The sequence below is a fragment of the Cygnus atratus genome, chromosome 5, assembly GCF_013377495.2.
Source record: "Cygnus atratus isolate AKBS03 ecotype Queensland, Australia chromosome 5, CAtr_DNAZoo_HiC_assembly, whole genome shotgun sequence".
NCBI lineage: Eukaryota > Metazoa > Chordata > Aves > Anseriformes > Anatidae > Cygnus > Cygnus atratus.
The window spans coordinates 18856190-18873305 of NC_066366.1; the positions used below are offsets into that span (position 1 = coordinate 18856190).

Genomic DNA, 17116 nt, shown 5'->3' on the forward strand with positions numbered 1-17116 from the left:
TGCATCCTCCCCTTTCTCAACTGTGTCCTCAGCAGCACCGAGCTCCTCGCACCCTGGTAAGGCTCCCTCCTGCCCTTCCCTCCACTCTGCCGGCCCTTCCCAGTTCTCATCTTTCTTTTTTCAGGGAAATGTGTACCCCTTGAGAGCCACCCTCTGTGCCTGCTGCTTTTGGCATTTTCTCTCTGCGACCTGTGTCCCCTTTTTCAAGTTCTTTATCCCAACTTTTTTTGTCGGCTTGATATCAAATGGTGTGGAATAGCTCATGTGAATTTTGGCCACCTGCAGAATAAGGATTATAGTATCCTGGAATCCTAGAATTATCCATGTTGGAAAAGACCTCAAAAATCATCTAATCTAGCCTTTAACCTGGTACTGACAAATACACCACTAAACCATGCTACTACCTTCTACATGTGCAGGTGTCTGGACGACTTCCCTGGACGGTGACTCCACTTCCCTGGGCAATCCGTTCCAGTGCCAGATAATTCTTTCCATAAAGAAGTTTCTCCTAATACCCAACCTTAACCTCCCGTGGTACACCTTGTGGCCATTTCCCCTCATCTCATCACTTGGTGCTTGGGAGAAGAGCTCGATCCACACCTTGCTACAACCTTCTTTAAGGTCGTTGTAGAGTGGTATAAGGTCTTCTCTGAGCCTCCTTTCCTTCAGGCTAAACAACCCCAGCTCTCTCAGCAGCTCCTCATAGGACCTTTATTCCAGGCCCTTCACCAGCTTTGTAGCCCTTCTCTGGACACTCTCCAGGGCCTCGATGTCCTTCTTGTAGTGAGGGGCCCAAAACTGAACACAGTACTCGAGGTGCGGCCTCAACCACAGCCGAGTACAGGGGGACAGTCACTTCCTTTGCCCTGCTGGCCACACTGTTTCTGACACAAGCCAGGATGCCGTTGGCCTTCTTGGCCACCTGAGCCCACCGCTGGCTCTCATTCAGCTGGCTGTTGAACAATCCCCCCGGGTCTCTTCCCACCGGCATCTTTCCAGCCACTCTGCCCCCAGCCTGTAGCGCTGCTTGGGGTGTTGCGCCCCAGGTGCAGGACCCGGCCCTTGCTCTTGTTGAACCTCACCTCGTTGGCCTCAGCCCATTGACCCAGCCTGTCCTGATCCCTCCAGATCCCTCCTACCCTCGAGCAGATCAACACTTGCACCTAACTTGGTGTCATCTGCAACCTGAGGGTGCACTCTATCCCCTCATCCAGATCATTGACCTTAAAGAGAACTGGCCCCAGTGCTGAGCCCTGGGGACACCACTTGTGACTGGTCACCAGCTGGATTTACCTCCATTTACCACAACTCTTCGGGCCCGACTCTTTTAACCCATCAAAGCGTACACCCATCCAGGCCTTGGGATGCCAGATTCTTCAGGAGAAGGCCGTGGGAAACAGTGTCAAAAGCCTTCCTGAAGTCTAGGTAGCCCACATCCCTCATCCACTGAGCACCTCAACTTGTAGAAGGAGATCAGGTTCATCAAGCAGGACCTGCCTTTTGTAAACCCATGCTGGCTGGGCCTGATCACCTGGGTGTCCTGCAAGTGCTGTGTGATGGCACTCCAGATAATCTGCTCCACGAGCTCCCACAGCACCAAGGTCACACTGACGGGCCTGTAGTTCCCTGGGTCCTCCTTCCAGCCCTTCTCGGAGCTGGGCATCCCATTTGCTAGCCGCCGGTCAATGGGGCTGTCCCCTGTTAGCCAGGAGTGCTGGTAACTGATGGAAAGCGGCTTGGGGAGCACTTCTGCCAGGTCCCTAAGTACCCTTGGGGTGATCCCATCTGGCCCCAGAGACTTGAGGACATCTAAAAGTGGAGCAGAAGGTCGATGAGCATTTACTTGTGGAGTCTGAGGGGTCCGTTCTGCTCCTTGTCTCTAAAAACCACCTCAGGGGGCTGAGAACCTGTGGAACAACTGGGTTGACTTGTTCAAAAGCAGAGAAGTCCTGGTCTGTGAGTGAGCACTGCTCAGCAACACCTCAAACATCAATGTTTTCTCAATATTATGCACATCCGAAATCGAAAACACATCACCACAGACAATACTGTGATGAAAACGGAGTGTATCACAGCTGAAAACCATGACAAAGACTTTCTCTCTTTCTCTGTCTGCTGTCCAGCAAGTGGGCTCAGGGTGGGCATGAGGTAGGGAGGGGACAGAGCTGGCACAGCTTACAGCAAGAGCCCAGCGAGGCATTCCTTACCATACAACAGAATGCTCAGCAAGAAGATGAGGGTTGCAGGTTGCAGAATGAGCCATTCCTCAGAGCCTGGGTGGTCCTGGGTGTGCTGGTGGGAGGTAGGGAGTGATTGCCTTTGCTTCACTTTGGTGTTGGTTCCTTTTTTTTTTTTTTTTTTTCTCTTCAGTACTTGCACCGTCCATGTTTTTACACGAGGTTTTCCTCCCTCTTCCTTTCTGGTTGTCAGCCCCCTTCCTGCTGAAGGGGAGCAAACAAGAGCGTAAGTGGGGCTTAGCAGGCTCTTGGGAGGAAATAATGATAGCATGGCCTTCATTTTAGCTCCTTTTCCAGACAGAAGCAGAGGGTGCTGAGCTGCTGGAGGGCAGCCTTGGGGCGCTGTCCTTGTGCCACCTTTGTGGGGAGAAGCAGGATGGGGAGGGGAAGGGCAGCAGCCCCTGGCTCATTTCTCTCTCTTGCCCAGTGATACTCAGGGCCGCCTACCCCTACCTTTCTTGACTTTGGGTCCATCCTGGGGCACCTGCCAAGGAACAGCGCTCCTCCTCTGCCTGCCCCTCCTGCCCTGCCACCCTCAGTCCCCCTGTGCTTTCCTCCCGGCAGCCTCCACCCCCAAGAAGACAACGGTGCCACACATCGTGCCGCCCGTGAGCACGGAGAAGACCACCCCGGCCACGTCTGCCAGCAGCACGTCCAAGACCTCCGTGCCCAGCGAGGCCAGCCCCGCCAGCAGCCCAGCAGTGCCGCTGCCAAGGACGTCGCCTGCCCCCAGCAGCCCTCTCAGCACCAGGCTGCCATCTGCCGCCCCTTCCACAGTCTCCTCCCCATCGCCCCCAACAAAGCCCATGCCTACGACCTTCATTCCCACTCTTACCTCCTCTGAGAGTGCCACTTATTCCTCTCCCTCACCAAACACCACAGTTTCTTTTACTCCACGTGGTGAAACATTTTCAGTAGCACTTCCAACTTCTGTCTCTTCCAAATCCACTCCAGTTGTGATCCCACGTGTGTTACCTACAACAACTGCGTTTGCTCCCAGTTTTGTTACCACTGCTTCTACAGAGATCCCTTCCGTTGAGCAGACTTCTATCCGAACAACTACACTAACAACCAGGCGTACCACATCTTCTCTTTCTGTTACTTCTGAACTTTCAACGTCCTTTTCTTCTGTTAGACCAGCCGCAGTACCACAAGGTAAAGTGTTTCTTTAGTTTATCCTGCTTTGTTGCTTAGTACATCTTTTGTTTCATACTATTAATTTTTGAGACATTACATATTCTTTTGCTATGTCACATTTTGCTTGTACACATTGACTGTATCTTTCGTTTTTATCATTACTGCATTTTATTTTTTAATACATATAGTTGTCTCGGTGTCTTTGTTTTCATAACAGCAGGCTTCCTGCAATGTATTGATGCATACACTAAAAACATGAGTTAAGGCTGACAGGACATTTACCAGAGAGAAAGTCATAGGATCAATTTCAATTTAAAAATCTTATTTTAATGGTGTAAGAAAGATATTGCTTATTTGAACAGTCTATTGCCTTACCTCATTCTACAGTCCTTGTATTAACTCTCATACGCTTATTGAACATGCTTTTTTTGAATGTTTTTTGATACCTCCTCCACAGGATCATTTTTTCCAGTGTTGTCTAGGTACAGTGATGGTCTTTCGCACCTCTGCATAAATAAAACCTAGCTGTTTTGGACTGAAGAATAGCACACTCTTTACAATTCTTCATAACTTTTTAGAAAGGGAGGTGCACAGAGCAGCATCACTCCTACTGATTAGAACTGAAGCTTTCCTACTTTATGACCCACAGTGCTGGAGTCAGGAGAACTGGTGTGAGTGTACAGAGATACCTAGTTTCTGCTCCTGGTAACAGGCAGTGAGGCAGTTTTCATTCAACACCTCCTAGGGTATGCATTAACCCTTCTAAGAATAAACTGAAATGAATGGTGCATATTTTAGTCTGTGAATGGAAGTAGAATTTCCTGTGTGGTTTGTTGTTTGTTTTGTTATTTTGTTTTTGGTGGTGGTGATTTTATAGATGTTTATATGTCTTAATTGCTGTTTTTGTATGTTTTTTTTTATTTTTTATTTTTATATATTTTTATATGTCTTAACATTGCTGTTTGAGGACCCAGGGGGAAATTAACATCTCAATTTCAGCTACTTCCTGCATTCCCTTTTGGTTTAGTTCCACAAAGAAAGGAGAAATGATCTGGAAAGTATACCGCAACCACATCATACTGCTTTCTTTTCCCGTAACTGTTCCTTCTCTACTATCATGCACCGCTTTCTCTAGCCATTGTCCGTTTTGTTTGTTTAATTCCTAAAAAAAGGGAACCTCACTCCAACATGTTACTGCCTTCACTTGCCTCATCTTTTGCAAGAATTATGGCCTCATATGTCTGCCCTTTTCTACGCTGCTTGATAACAAGATTATAAGCATTTGTTTGAAGCATTCAAAATTTTTCACAAAACTATTTGCTATTTCCTTAGCTGCTATGAATCTTCACATGCAGTCTGCCATTCCTTCATTATGATCAGAGCAACTGAACCATAAACTTATCACTAACAGCAATAAAATTTGAGCAAAGTAGAACGCCACGCTCGAGTCATTCCAACAGTCATCTGTCAGGTCTCACTGCATAAAACCAATTTACACACAGGATCCCCAAAAGTCAACTAAGGAAACTATTTGCAGTTAGTTAACTGCTCTCAAATAGTGATGTGACTCAATGCATAACAGTGGGCGCAATCACCTTAGCGGACCCTTCCATCCCTGTCTCCTCCATTAACTTTGTCAGCAGAGAGCAGCTCATCCAGGTCAGCCAGCTCAGCCACAAGGAAGGGCAGAATTGTGCAGTGGGAGCATGCCTAGAAGCAAGCACTTGAATGCACAGTCTGTCCTTCATCTCACTGTTACACAAATAATGCAGTATCAAACAGCTCTTTTTTTTTCCTTTTTTTTTTTTGATAGTAGAAACCAGAATTGAATGAATGTGTGAGCATCAGAAAATGGCAGTTTGACAGAAGATAGGATTCTTTCTATTGTGCCACTATCTTTGGCCCTTCTTTCCCTGCATCCTCAAAATTTTCACCCTGCAGAATGGGAATCCAATTAGGAACTCCCCTCATATTCCCAAATATATGTACATTTTGGTGCCTGCTTTGGCTTTTATTCGCATTCATTGTTGGAGATAGATAGCTCTTTAGAACTCTGCCTTCCCAACCATACCATTACCAGGTTTGGCCCTTGCTGTTAACAGGCAGTGCCTCCTGGAGTTCAATTCCTAAGTTCAGAGTTGCGTACAAATTCTCCTTTCTCTGCATGTTTTTCTGCCCTCAACTTAGCAATTCACATACTTGTCAGTCTCACAGATTAACAATACCTTTCAGTCTAGAAGGGAAGGTTAGAGCTTCAACAAACGTTAGAGCTTCTCTTACCAACTTTACAAGGTACAGGCAGAGGCACATTACTGAGGTATGCCATTAGCTGCCTTTTTCTAAACCCCCTACAATGTAACTGAGCCCCCCACCCCCAACAGTTGGGTTTCATCCATAACCTGCCTCAAGCTGGGAACCTGAATGCACTCGACAGAGCACGCTACAGGACCAGTGTGAGGTGCATAAGCTGCCTTCAGAGTATTCTTCATGTTAAGGGGTACAAACCACAAACTTTAACCTCTTCAGCTCTTTTGAAAACTTTGCTTCATACGACGCCCAGTGTCTTGCTTCAAGTCAGATGACCAGAAAAAGTGCAAGATCAATACATAACACCATTACCTTCCAAGTAGCATTATGCATTCTATTTAGAGATCTAAATTACGAAATTTTGGCTTACATTATTATAAAATTTATAAAATATGCCTAGAAGTAAATAAATCCTTAAAATGAGCTAATTAAGCATTTTTCAAGGAAGCCACATCTATTACCAAGTCTGTGAACCAGAAATAATTCCGCTGGAATTAGCCAGCTGATGGTTTTATTCGCACCTTTGCTTTCTCATCAGTGGATTAGGGCTTCTTCCTCCTGGACTTAATTTGCACTCCATTATTAACAGATTTTTCTCTTTCTTTTTTCCTCATTTCTACTTCCAGCTGTATGCATTTTCATAGTTGTCCTGCTATATCACCATCTCACACAGTTTCAGTTCCCAGTCTAAAACCTTCTCTTGCTGTGTTACTTACTTGTGACTTGTCAATCCCCCTTCAGTCCCTCTGAAGTCATGCAATAAGAATGGTTTTCTAGGAAACTGAGTACAGAGGCTTTTGGCATCCACCAAAAGTCACACTAGAAGACTAAGATACATTTTCTTTAAATGTTTAACAGAGAATTGCCTAAAAGTTGAATATGAAGAAAAAATAACTTACAAAGGCTGTTCTGCTAATATCACTTTGAGCCGATGTGAAGGATCGTGTCCATCTTCAACAAAGTAAGGATACTTGAGAGCTTCTATATCATAAATACACTGAAGTTGTTTCTTATCTGTGAATACTGATATTTGTCAACTACCTCTCCTTTATAATTCAGTGAGAAAAATCTTTGTGGTATTTATCTAGCAATAGTGTGGCACTATAGGCCAGCTGGCTAGAATTAGCACTAATACAGGTCAATTAGTCTGTAGAAATCTACAGTTTAAACAGGGAATGTCTCCTCACTTAAGTTTTTTTTTTTTTTTAAAGATGTCAATACTCTTTTTTTTTTTTTTTTTAAACAATAGTCAGACTACCAATAACTACTTTCCAAAAACCAAGAATGTAACTCAAAATATTTATCCCACCTAAATCCTTAAGGTCATTCCCATTGCCTCTCAATGTCCTCCAGTTATTTCACAGGGATGCTTTACAGCTACAAATGTGATGTCTCTGCAATTCTGCTTACTCAAACAGGGAATGACAGCTTCAATAAAACTAAACTCTGCTTGCAGTACTATTACAGAGTTCACATTTATTTGGGAAAAAAGTTAAAAGTAGTTGCATGCACTGCTTGCTGGGAATGAATATGTTCCAGAATAGGAAAACAATGAAGTGTTTTGCTTTTACCATAACCAATTTAAATTAATCCTGAAGCTAAGAGCTAGGTGAGCTCAGCTGTCCCCCAGCATTTTGAAAACTGATGATCACCTTTGTGTCTTCAGTTTTAAAAAGGGCTGTTAAACCTAGAGGAAGGTGTTTTTTTTTTGTTTGTTTGTTTTTTGTTTGTTTTTTTTTTTTAAAAAAAAGAGCTGCTAAGGTTTATCACAATCACTACAAGAAAGCTGCCATTAAAAAGAAAAGTTTTGTTCTTACTGGAAACCATGCAGACTTTTCTCTCATTTACAGATATTCTTACCTAAATACCTTTTCCATACAAGCCCAAAGGATTGGCTTATTTCACTTTTTATGCATCTTGCAGTGCTGCTTAACGGCACGGCGCCAGCTGGATGAACTGCTTCTGCACACCTTGCATGACTGTTCAATTCACAAAATACAATCCGACCGAAACCTAAAAAGCTATATCCAAGTCATAACCAATCCTCCCTCTCTTCCAAACAGGTTGAATGCTGAGACTATGGAGGTCACCACAGCGTGTGGCTGTTGTAGGCCACTTCGACTTCATAAGAAGGAATTCCAACTACCATGCGAAGACCCAGACAACCCCAGAAACAGGCTCATTAAGGAAATCACTGTGTTTGGTGGCTGTGTTTGCAACTTTGACACCTGCATACAATAGCCAGACCTCCAGATAGATTCAGATACAGTTGTTTTTTGTTTTTTTTGTTTTATTTTTATTTTTATTAAATGCTAATTACAACTACATACTTCCACAGCAATTGCTCATTGCTGGGAGTTGCTCATTGCTGGGAGTTCTTTTGTATTGATTATATGGTTAGCCTTGCAGAGAGGCTTCCTGAGCAGCTACCTGGAGTGTCAATGAAGTTAACTAAATGATAAATTATTCCTAATCTTGAGGGGAGGGGAAGGGGTAGGGAGGATAGAATGGGCAGGGGTTGGGAGTGACAACATCAGAGACCGTCTGGCCATGCTCAGGGTGATATGTAACTAGAGGCTGAAAACTGGCCTGTGCACTGTGCAATAACAGAAATTTGACTTCCAAATAAAGTAGAAGGAATTGAATTTGTTAAATTGTTTCTCATTGTCTGGCCAATTATTTTAACTGAAAATAGGGTGTTAGGTTGTACTCTTGAGCTAGGACCTGGGGGGTAGCCTATCACTGCACAACCAAGAACAGGTGGCTGCGGTGAACCGCTGCCTTTCCTTTGGAAGCAGGCACAGCACTTGTGCTTGTTCGTACACAGCTGCTGGCGGACAGCAAGGTACTACATGACTCAAAATCTTACTGGGAGGAGGCTTCTCCCTGCACCTTTAATGCATTTCTAAAGATGTAATTAACAGATGTTTCTAGGGGCTTTTGGACAAAGAAGAAATTTGCAGGGCAATTCTCTGAGAAGTTTAGGTATCAAAAAGTACTTACCAGACCATGAGGCTCGAACAAGAGGCAGTTGCTCACCCAAGCAACTTCTATTGCTGCTAGTAGGGAGCATTTCTTTTAGTATTTTTTACTCTTACCCATCTGCAATTCATTTGAGAAAAAGTTGCACAGAAGTTCATAATGCCCAGGGGCTTTTTTTATTTTAAAGTAAGTTTTAGAGAAGTAAGAAGAACCCGAAGCATACATGCAAAGTTTGAGTGAAGTTATTTAGCTGTTCAGGTACTCTTCTTTTACAGCAACATCAACCTTTTACATGTCCTGCCTCGGTGTGATAGGGGCATGTGCTTTTGCAGCTTCTGGCTTACCCCATTGTTCAGAGTACCATGGAAAGCCGTGTGTGAGATGCCATGTACATTGGTATTTGCACCCTGCAACGAATGGAAGCAAGGAAAGAACCACTGTTTTGAAACAAGCTGAAATCCAAAAAGCAGCTGTGAACATATGTTTAAAGTTATATTATTCTGAGGAGTTACACCAGTTTACTGTAGCATGTACTGTTAATAGTGATATGGTCAGCTGCTAAACATACAAACATATAGGAAGACGGTTTTACATCAAGTTTTTACAGCAGAATATTTATAACGTGACAAAAATAACCCATACAGAAACCCAAAGTCAGTGGGGAACCAGAGATTTGCAGGTCAGGTAAGACTGAACCAAACACAACCCTGTAGTCAGTCATTTGTAGGAAAGAATTAACCATCCTACATCAATTGTTGGTCCATAACATTATATTCAGAATAAAACAACCATCCTGGGCAACTATTCTTTATGCTCCCATTTCCCCAGACAAAAAAGGACAGTCTGATTACTGTTCTAATCATTTATTTAATCTTAATATGTTCTTCTGATGAATATAGTCTAATATATAGTCTTCTATATGAAAATTCTCCACTTAATTTGACAGAACTTTGTTTTATACAAATAAGACAATCACCATAAATGTTACATACAGGAGTGTAGGTCAAGAATGAACAAATGCTACCTGTTTTGCTATTCAGTTATTTTCACATGTCAATGCCTGAAAATACTGTACTTGAAAACAATAACACTGTTTACTGCAGAAATTACTTTGTCTGCTTGAGAGGATACATCACTTTGGTAAGTTAACCATCATTCACAAAAAAAAAAAATCAAGTATTTATCCTTAATTTGTTCACTGTTCTGCTCATGGCTTCACTGAGCTGACATCTAATACAAAACGTGAACAGTCATAAGCTTAATACAGTCACCACTGAAAAGATGCTTTCCCTTACCCCCCTCCTACCCATATTTTTAATGCACATTTTTATTTAGCACAGCTGGAACCAAAGCTAAGTGAACTAATATAGTACAGTGTGTCTCAAGATGTCCTTTAATGAGGGCACAGAACATACTCAGAGGAACAGATGTACAACAGGATTTGGAAAAAAATGAAAGAAGCTACTCCCTGTCTCTGCTAAGACTCCCTTTAGTTCAGCACATCAGATTTTTAACACAGTAGCCAACATGGTTAAGATCACGGGATTAGTAAAGATCATACAGCCTCCAAAGGACAAAATATAGGTACTCCAGTAGTACTCTGCCAACTACTCAACTTGAGCGTAGGAAATGCGTATGAAGATTCTTCAAAGACAATATTCGTGATCAGAGAGTTGTGATTAGCTGTGTGGGAGGCCACAAGAGGGCCAATTGTTTAAGAGAACTTTTTTTCAGAAAGACCGAAAGACCAGGTCTGTAGACAAGTTTTCAGACATAACATCCATGAATTACCAACCATTTCTGGAAAAAAGCAAAACAAAGCAACAAAATCTCACACACCACACCCAAACCTTTGTTCCTCTCATTTTTCACTGGTACTCAAGCACAACCATCAGCCTTCCACCACACCAAACTGTAATCACCTAGTTCCATCTTCAACTCAAAGCACTGAAGAAAAGCAAGGCACACTCAACCAAGGAGAATCCTGTCCCCTCCTTTGCACTGGGCAGCAGGGCACAATTCTCACTGTTGTCATCACCACTATCACTTGAAGCTTTTATCTCAAGGGCAGACTTGGCTGTATGTGCTGAGACAACAGTCCTAGGCTTCCTTCAAACAACCTTAGGGGAATCTTAATCTGAGGTTCACTTCTCATGTCAGCAGCAGCTGACTTCTTGGTTCACCCTGACCTGTAGTACTGCCTCACTGACAACTGCCCGCAGTTTCTAACTGCGCAACCTCACCTGCTCATTTTGGCAGCCTCCGGTGCATCTCAAAGCTTCAAGAATGCGAGCCAAAATTATGTCCACTTAGTTGTGCAGAGAGGCTGCAGGGTTTGATGATTTGGAACAAGCTACAGAGGTTTTGGTTGTTAAAACCACTATGTAAGCTGAACATTTTCAGCTTTCCTAGCTCAGTCTCAACACAGATCTTTACACCACATTGGATATTTTTACCACCACTGACAGACAGAAAACGATACGGATACCAGTTATTCAGCCCCTCAAGCTTTAACATTACTATACACTGGGGAAGGAAAAAAGTTTAAAATTAGATTTTTGTCTATTGAAGAGTGCATGCCTTAGCCTTAAAGGGCACATTTCTTCCCTGTTCTCCTTTTATACAACACCACACTGATGAGAACCTTACTCTCCGCAGTTAGTTATATCGCATCATTGGGACTGCTGCTTGCTAAATCTGATGGGTAGCAGAAAAAAACAGAACAGAATATTTAACTTCAGTTTGAACTCAACAAGCATGTACTCATTCACTACCTAACAGGGAAGCTCACCCTCATTATTTGAGATAAGCAGAAGGGATTAAGAATAGCTTTTGTGTTTCAATCCACTTTCCAAAGATCAGAAAACAGTAAGACATAAAGGATTATAAGATTAATACTTTAAGACTCTGGACCTGTATCATTTTTCAAATACAACACAGATTGGCGATATTCAACATAAATGTCCACTTAAATCAAACACCTTGGAATCTGCCCTTCCCATCCAGTACAAAACTTGTGGCAACGTTTAACTTTACAAGGTTTTTGACTCTACATTAATAACTGGAATTAACCCTACCGAGCAGCATTACACTGGTTTCTTTCAGCTCAGAGCAGAGGGAGTACCTGCTAAAGGCAGTAAGACTGAAATGTTACTAATCTTTTCCAGTTGAAACCCTTGGTTACCCTATCAAAATCAATTTCCCTTTAACAAGTTTAAAAGTCAAACCTCTGCAATAAAAGGAGCACAAAGACAACCCTTCCACCCTTTGTGTAACATATTAAAAGCCACTTTTTATGTAAAAAGTCACTTCCCTGTACTGTACATTTTCTAATCACAATTTCAAACAAGGGGCAAGTCCTATTAAGGCAGGGAGCTGGTATTTGTTAACATTGCAGTACTCAGACAGTGATGTACAAGACATTTATTTGCAGTATGATGACAATGATATAAATGGAAAAACAAAACTGTCATGGTTAGTATTAAAACTGTTCTGACAGCAATTCACATAATCTCTGAGATACAGCTTCTTTACTTGTTCGTAGTGTGAGCCTATACATCTGAAAAAGAACACAAAATATTTTTTTTAAATATCGTTTGGTATTAAACAACTAGTGAAAGTTAACCAGTTACTATTCACTTCTTTTGTTAGAGCTGGTAAGAAAAAGACCAAGTTAAAACATTCAGAAGCAGGCAGTCACTGAGCAATTTAGCTCTTTCAAAGCATAGGATGGAGCAAGTCTTCAAACCCTCATTGGGAGAGTTACCATTGTTCTAATGGTTTTAAGCTTTACTGACAACCTGATGCACAACATTTTTTTCCTTTAAGAGAAATAAGTATTGTGGAAAAGTCTAAAGACTCTTCATGTCCACTTGTTCAGAAAAAAGGGGACCTACCACCCAAAACTTACTTTTGGCCCTCAATTATCTTTTGATAAAATCTCTATCAAAATGCTTTCGAAAAATCTTATTCCTCTGATTTAGCAATTTTGTGGTTCATTTGTGTACATTTTACTTTTTAGCCACATCATTCTTTTATTATTTTAATTGGCAAAGGGAATTATAGTTTAATCTTGTCCAAGGTGCAAAAAAGGAAAACATTTAATATTTCCAGCCTTAAAGGGAAGATGAGAATCCACGGAGTCTGAATAATAGAGTGATATGCACATGGAAGAGAATTTCTACGAAGGCAACAGCTTACAAAGATATGCCAGAATCAGCTGTTGTGATTTCATTCCTTGTTAGAGCCTACAGCCACAATTAGCAATTACAATATATATTTCTCACTAAATAACCTTAAGGAATTTCAGAATATATACTTTTTTTATTATTATTTAGTGCAGACAAGAACTTGTATTTAAGCTGTAGATACAGAAAAACAGATACCTGTGCCTGAAGGTTGGTTCAAGGCGCAGCAAGCAATCCAATCTGAGTAGTTTTTTGTATGTATGATACCAGCACCAACAAAGTTAGCAGATTGGGATCGCCTCCATCAAGTAGGGCCGATCCAAAGCCAATTATCTACGAAAGAGACCCAAAGATTTAAATGTCAGGACCAGCAGGACAACATAACAAATCTAACCCAAGCACAGCCACCACTCATTAGCAAAACAACCAGGAGACTAATTTGTTTGAAGTGTTCAAGACATTAATGAGCTTTTCAATACCAATGTACAATACAACAGAAATTTTTGGAGTAAAAAGAGTGATGCCTGATATTGAGTTGCCCCGAAAATGTTCTTCTGGCAAATTACTGACAAATTAGTTAGATTCAACATAAATCTCTCCTCTTTTTGATAAAGCCATTCCTGCCTTACAGCAGTCACTTCTGCTTTGCCTAAGGCAGATAGCTCTACCGAAAGTCTTAGTGCTATTCTGTTTTGCTTCTCACTAGTAACCCTAGAATAAATTAAGGCTTTGAGTTTCTTCGATTCAGTTTTAAGCACTGAGTCCACATTCTCATAAATAGCCATATTTATAAATAAATAAAACATAAATTAAGTTTCCAGCTGCTGTTGAATACTACGATTAATTCAAGCCATACTGAGAAACAATCCTTTCAATCCAGCCCTGCCAAAGGTCTGTTACACACGACTTATGCTTTAACAGGATGATCCAATAGCTCTATCAACTAATACGAACAGAGCTTGCTTATACCACTACCTTTATGCTACAAGGGTTAGAAATACCGTACTACCACCAACCTTTGCTTTGTGATCTCTGCATCCATTGGGTGTTTTGCTTTAAAGATATTCTGTACTTCTTGTTTAGGACTGCAAGACAAGGCAAGATGAATACGTCACATAACGTGTAATGTATATAGTATTGTTCAACAGCACTACATACATTAGCGGAAGTTTATAATCCGTAAGACTAAGCAAGGAGTGGGGCACTGTACCAGCTACATCACAGTATACTGGTTCTGCTTTTTCTTGGCCCACCACAAAAGCCCCAAGCCCAAATATAGACACAGCCTTACTTGCTCAGTTGCTTCCAACGCTGGAAAAAGTCTTGAGAAGACATCTCTGTTGCTGAAAAAATTATTCAGCGTAATGGGTAATTTTACTGAAAGATTTTGGAATGTTCCCCCGTACCTGCATACAGAACAGACAGAACATGGTATGTGGAGTACAAAGTGCCAGCAGTTTCACAGCCTAAAAAACCCAAGCAATTGAGATGAACTCTTAAGTGCAATTGTCTGATGATTAAATCCAAGAACTGCAGATGATGTTATTTCTAAGATATAGTTTTAATCCACTGACAGATGAATTTATTTGTTCTGCTTAGACAGCACATGAAGGTGAGTTGGAGGAATTTCTAATAAGAATATACCTTCAACATAGGTTGCTAGCCTTCTAGATAGTACCCCATAGGAAGGGGAGTGAAAAGATTCTCCTGTGAAAACACACAGTAAAAACAGCTTAGACTCAAATAACAGAATGTAGGACAGAAACCAAGATTGTAAATATGATTTCTTGCCCAAAGGCTGATGCCGAGTTAATATATCAAGACTAATTTCGCTAACATGCATTTCTTATCCAACTTTTTTTTTTTTTGCAGAAGTGTTCATAGTTGCCACAAAGTTACTGTATATATTTCCATCAAGATTTCTTGAGCAAACACCAAGACTATTGTTTATACGTATAGCAGAAATAGCAAACATGGAGATATTTTTATCAGTAGTTGCTTCTTACAATATTTTTTCCTTCAACTATATTGTTCCAATTGGGTTTCCTCCCTCCTCCAGTAGCTTAAACTTTGTTAGGTCAAATTTTCAAGTAAATCATCTACCCAAGATAGCTTTGATCTTCAGCATCCATATTATACTCTTTAGTCAGAGATCCAAAACAACTTAAAAATCTTTCATTTAATTAATTCATAGCATTGAACTACTTCAGTTTTACCTGAATTGAATGTTCAGGATTGGAGCTTCCATGAAGTCCTGACACACATTCAATGTTCACAACCTGTTGAACCTGTGCACCTCCATCCACTGTGGGGTCAACAGGCTTTGTCTGAAGATTCAGGCATGAAAAGTGGCTAAGGAAAATGATCGATGAACTGATAACTTACCAAAAAATTTTAAAGAAGCGGAAGATTACTGGTAAACCGCAGGAAGAATTAAAATCGTGTCTGCTGATTCTGTATGCTACTGAAAATTCAAAGCTCAATTCTTTAAAGCTAAAAAGTTTCTTTTCATATTGACCTTCCCAGAAGCAATAGCTCCCACAATTCTCCAAACTTATAGAAATTTTCCTAAAGATGTTCCCCAAAACATTTGAGAGCATACAGTCTACAATAAAAGCCACCAGATTAGCTTATTTTGATTGAACATAACTGTGATGCTGAGTCAAACACATTAGATTACATACTACCCCAGAAATCTTAAGTTTGCAATATAAAGCATTAAGGGAAAAACTGTAAAGTAAAAGCTTATTTTAAAGTACTGTCATCTTTGAGCACATGCATTCTTCTACCTACTGCTCAAGTCAGTAAGTCATCTGCTAATGCAGCACTTGAGAGAATATCATGTCTATACCTCAACTACCTCATGACAGTGGAGAAGCTACAAGTTATATTACGTATTTATTCAGATAACACCCCCCTTATTTCAAGAGTAAAAGGTGTTTCTGTAAGCAGAACCTTTAAAAAGAGATTCTTCCATCTCTGCTCAAGATTTGTTCTTCTATAAGAATGTTAGAAAGACATCAGCAAGTTCCTACTTCATGTTTGAGGACATGAAGACTGATCCAGCAAGTTTATTAAACTTATGTGCAGCATAAAACACAAACCCCAAAGAACAGGCAATTGTACTGCATTTAAGGATATTTGGCTGAAGGTCATCTGAGCAGATTACTGTGGAGTAAATTCAAGAACTGTGTTGATGTCTTATTACCATAGAATATGAACATACGTCCTAGAAACAAAAGAGACAGTAAAGTTTTAGGCACCGCATGTGATCATATTGGACTATTGTGCTTCAAGTATCTAATACATTTTCTTTCTACCCTTCTTTTAAAACAACTTTTAAAAATCAAGCGTAATTTACATGCTTTATCTTACCAAGATATTCACAGCTCAAAAATAAAATAACAGATTAAAAACAAACCAAGAGACCTCTGTGTCCCCGCTAATTATTTAAGTGCCTGTATAAAGTCTTCCAGTTGGCTGATAATGCTACCGCCTCTGTAAAAAAGATTACTACAGTACCAAAAGTAATGCAGAAGGGGGAGAAGCAAGCAATCCTACTTCTGGACAGTGCTCGATTCCAAGCTCCTCACTAGATACTTTCACTATCTTGTACATTAACGTATTAGGAGAAACATATGTCTAAAAAACACTGTGCTTCATAGTATTACCATAAGCTCTACCATAGGATATGAAAAAATTCTGGAGAATGGTCCCTTATAAAACTCTGGCTGTATGGGCCCTAGAACTAGGCAGTAAGAAGCAGAACTCAGAACCACTTTCGGCTCCCATTTCATCTCAGGTACCAAACAACTGAAAGGCTTAAGAAAAGAATTCACACAGATGCCAGGGACACACAAACAGCAAGGATTCTAAGACAGGTTAGGCCTGAAATTACATCCCCCTCTTCAGCACCCGAAAACTAAGCCCTATCCCCAACCTCGTGCTGACTTTGGGGTTGATAATGCAGACAGCCACTCTTCCCGAAAAACTTACCAGGTTCTGTCGAAATTCAGATTTCAATCCAATTTGTAGTAATTGATTTTCAAATAAGACTCCGTTATTTTTACACACAAACCTAGAGGAAGAGAGAGCAAATACGTTTTAAATTAAGACACACTACACAAAATTCAGAACCACAAAATTCAGGGTTTACACAGAGGATGAAGATTGTTGTTAACCTAGAGGGCATCAGTCTGCGAGAGAGGCCTTTGCAGAAAACTGCAGTTAAAAAAAGACAAATCCATTTTACAACCTAAATCACCA

The 17116-nt window shown here is 41.0% G+C and overlaps 2 protein-coding genes across 2 annotated transcripts in view; one reads left to right on the top strand and one right to left on the bottom strand.

Annotated features, from left to right (window-relative positions):
• The first annotated feature begins 2384 nt into the window (after positions 1-2384).
• LOC118250811 (mucin-6-like) lies at positions 2385-7924 on the top strand. Its single transcript, XM_035552238.2, has 4 exons — positions 2385-2463; positions 2802-3392; positions 6540-6642; positions 7745-7924. Exons 1-4 carry the CDS (start codon positions 2385-2387, stop codon positions 7920-7922), a joined length of 951 nt encoding a protein of 316 aa, XP_035408131.2. The 3' UTR covers positions 7923-7924.
• Positions 7925-9510: 1586 nt separating this feature from the next.
• AP2A2 (adaptor related protein complex 2 subunit alpha 2) overlaps positions 9511-17116 on the bottom strand; it is a 48825-nt gene continuing 41219 nt past the window's right edge. The window contains 12 exon segments of the mRNA XM_050711006.1: positions 9511-12227; positions 13053-13101; positions 13104-13138; positions 13141-13183; positions 13863-13935; positions 14142-14192; positions 14194-14256; positions 15067-15107; positions 15109-15227; positions 16029-16079; position 16171; positions 16847-16928. Coding sequence (XP_050566963.1) covers positions 12145-12227; positions 13053-13101; positions 13104-13138; positions 13141-13183; positions 13863-13935; positions 14142-14192; positions 14194-14256; positions 15067-15107; positions 15109-15227; positions 16029-16079; position 16171; positions 16847-16928 — 691 coding nt within the window. The 3' untranslated portion in view covers positions 9511-12144.

Coding starts and splice junctions, on each gene's coding strand:
- LOC118250811 (XM_035552238.2), top strand. CDS start 2,385: ATGTTTTTACACGAGGTTTTCCTCCCTCTTCCTTTCTGGTTGTCAGCC. Junction 2,464..2,801: donor GAAGGGGAGCAAACAAGAGC/GTAAGTGGGGCT, acceptor TCCTCCCGGCAG/CCTCCACCCCCAAGAAGACA. Junction 3,393..6,539: donor ACCAGCCGCAGTACCACAAG/GTAAAGTGTTTC, acceptor AATGTTTAACAG/AGAATTGCCTAAAAGTTGAA.